The 1842-nt window shown below is 55.9% G+C and overlaps 1 protein-coding gene across 1 annotated transcript in view; it reads left to right on the top strand.

Moving 5' to 3' along the window:
- GUITHDRAFT_114259 (hypothetical protein) overlaps positions 1-1842 on the top strand; it is a gene marked incomplete at both ends in the record, with an annotated part of 5363 nt that overhangs the window by 2661 nt on the left and 860 nt on the right. Inside the window, 8 exons of the mRNA XM_005826685.1 lie at positions 115-167; positions 442-513; positions 559-605; positions 655-745; positions 1084-1129; positions 1298-1367; positions 1481-1562; positions 1713-1742. Of these exons, the coding sequence (XP_005826742.1) occupies positions 115-167; positions 442-513; positions 559-605; positions 655-745; positions 1084-1129; positions 1298-1367; positions 1481-1562; positions 1713-1742 (491 nt within the window). The remainder of the gene's footprint in view (positions 1-114; positions 168-441; positions 514-558; positions 606-654; positions 746-1083; positions 1130-1297; positions 1368-1480; positions 1563-1712; positions 1743-1842) is intronic.

Here is a 1842-nt window from a genome sequence, read left to right as displayed (position 1 = left end):
AGGAGAGAGAGAGAGACGAGAGAGAGGAGGAAGGGAGAAGGGGGGGGGGGAGAACGGGGCGAAGGGAAGGAAGAGTGAAGGAGGAGCAATCAGCATGATTGACGTGGAAGTCAGGAGGATCAAGGAGTCAGTGAGACGGACTTTGAGGAACGCGAAGATTCAGATCGGTGACCCAAAGCCTCCTCCACCTCCACCTTCTCCTCCTCCGCCACCTTCTCTTCCTCCGCCACCTTCTCTTCCTCCGCCACCTTCTCCTCCTCCGCCACCTTCTCCTCGTCGCCGTCTACCATCTCTTCCTCCATTGACCTCCACCCTTCCAGGCAAACAGCAACACCATCAACCTGCATCTCCTGCAGGTCTGTTCCTTCTCCATTCTTCTCCTTCTGTTCCTCCTCCTCCTCGTTCTGCTCTCGTTTCTTTCTCTTAATCGTTTTCTCTCAGAATCTCCCACGGCCATGGAAGCAAAGTCGCCCATCTCCAACGAGTCCGACGCTCCTCCGAAGCGCGCTCAAGGTAACCCGAGCATGATCCTCCTCGAAGCTGAACGCCGAACACCAGGAGGAGGAAGAAATTCTGTTCCCTCCCGCTCCGTCAGCAGGAGGACGGTAACTGAAAAGGGAGCGGGAGGGAGGAGAAACTGATCGCGATGGACAGAGAGGTTCGATCATGGAAAACAAGTTCAAGCTCAAGATTCCCTCCTCCGAGCGCATCCCTCCTCAGCTGCCGGACTTGGAGGAGCGAAGAGGTTGGTTACCTCCTCCTTCCCCTCCCTCTCCTCCCCCTCCTCTCCCTCCTCGACTTCATAATCAGTCCTGCTATCCTACCGAAGTTCATCAACCTTCCAACCCCTCCCTCTCGCTTCCCGACTTGGTCTTGTTCTTTCTCGTTCTTCCTCTTCCTCTTCCTCTTCCTCTTCCTCTTCCTCTTCCTCTTCCTCTTCCTCTTCCTCTTCCTCTTCCTCTTCCTCTTTCTCATCTGAGTCTCCTCCTCCTTCAGCCAAGACAGCTCGCTCAAGTCCTCGTCAATCTCTCGCGCTTGACCCTCTTCGTCCTGCAACTTCTCGTCTCTATTCCAAACGCCCAGACTCGATGCACCTGTCGGCTCGTGGAGGGAAAGACGTCACAGCAGCGTGAGTTTTTGCTTCCTCCCTACACCTCTCCCTCTATCTCGTTCCTCCTCTCATCGTTCCTCCCCTCCTTCATTCCCTCCTTCCCGTCCATCACATTTCTTTCTTCTATCCTTCTCCCCACAACCTCCCCTCCCTCCCCTCCCTCCTTCACTCACCGAGCCCCGTCAGTCTCCTGGATCCATCCACAAAGATCCAAGAGCGTCTCAAGATCCTGCGGAGCTTCAGCGGCCTCCGACAGGTCAACATCCTCTTCCTCCTCTTCCTCCTCCTCCTTCTCCTCCTCCTCCTCCTCCTCCTCCTCCTCCTCCTCCTCCTCCTCCTCTAGTAGCAGCACGAGTGAAGCTGCTGCAGGAGCACCACCTCCTTCGCAGCATGAACCCCATGCTCACCGCCGCCGTCATAGCCAACGTGGATTCAACGTTTGCGGGGGATGGTCCAGGGCAGCAAGGAGAGGTAGAGGAGGGAGAAGACAAGATGGCAGTGCGGGGATGAAGAGGACAGAGAGGAGAAACAGAGGGGGAGACAGGGAGGAAGAGGAAGGAAAGTTGAGGGATAGGATGTTCTGATGTAGCACTTGCTGCAGGTTTGCGTGGAAGCCTTGCAAGCACTGAAGGTGATGTGAAATTGTTTTGTCCTCCCTCTCCTTGCAAACAAGAACACAAAATCTCTCTTGGTCCCTCCCTCCCTCCCTCCCTCCCTCCCTCCCTCTTCCC

Source organism: Guillardia theta, assembly GCF_000315625.1.
Source record: "Guillardia theta CCMP2712 unplaced genomic scaffold GUITHscaffold_73, whole genome shotgun sequence".
NCBI lineage: Eukaryota > Cryptophyceae > Pyrenomonadales > Geminigeraceae > Guillardia > Guillardia theta.
The sequence above is the reverse complement of the archived record's forward strand: the minus strand, read 5'-3'. Positions and strand labels throughout refer to the sequence as shown.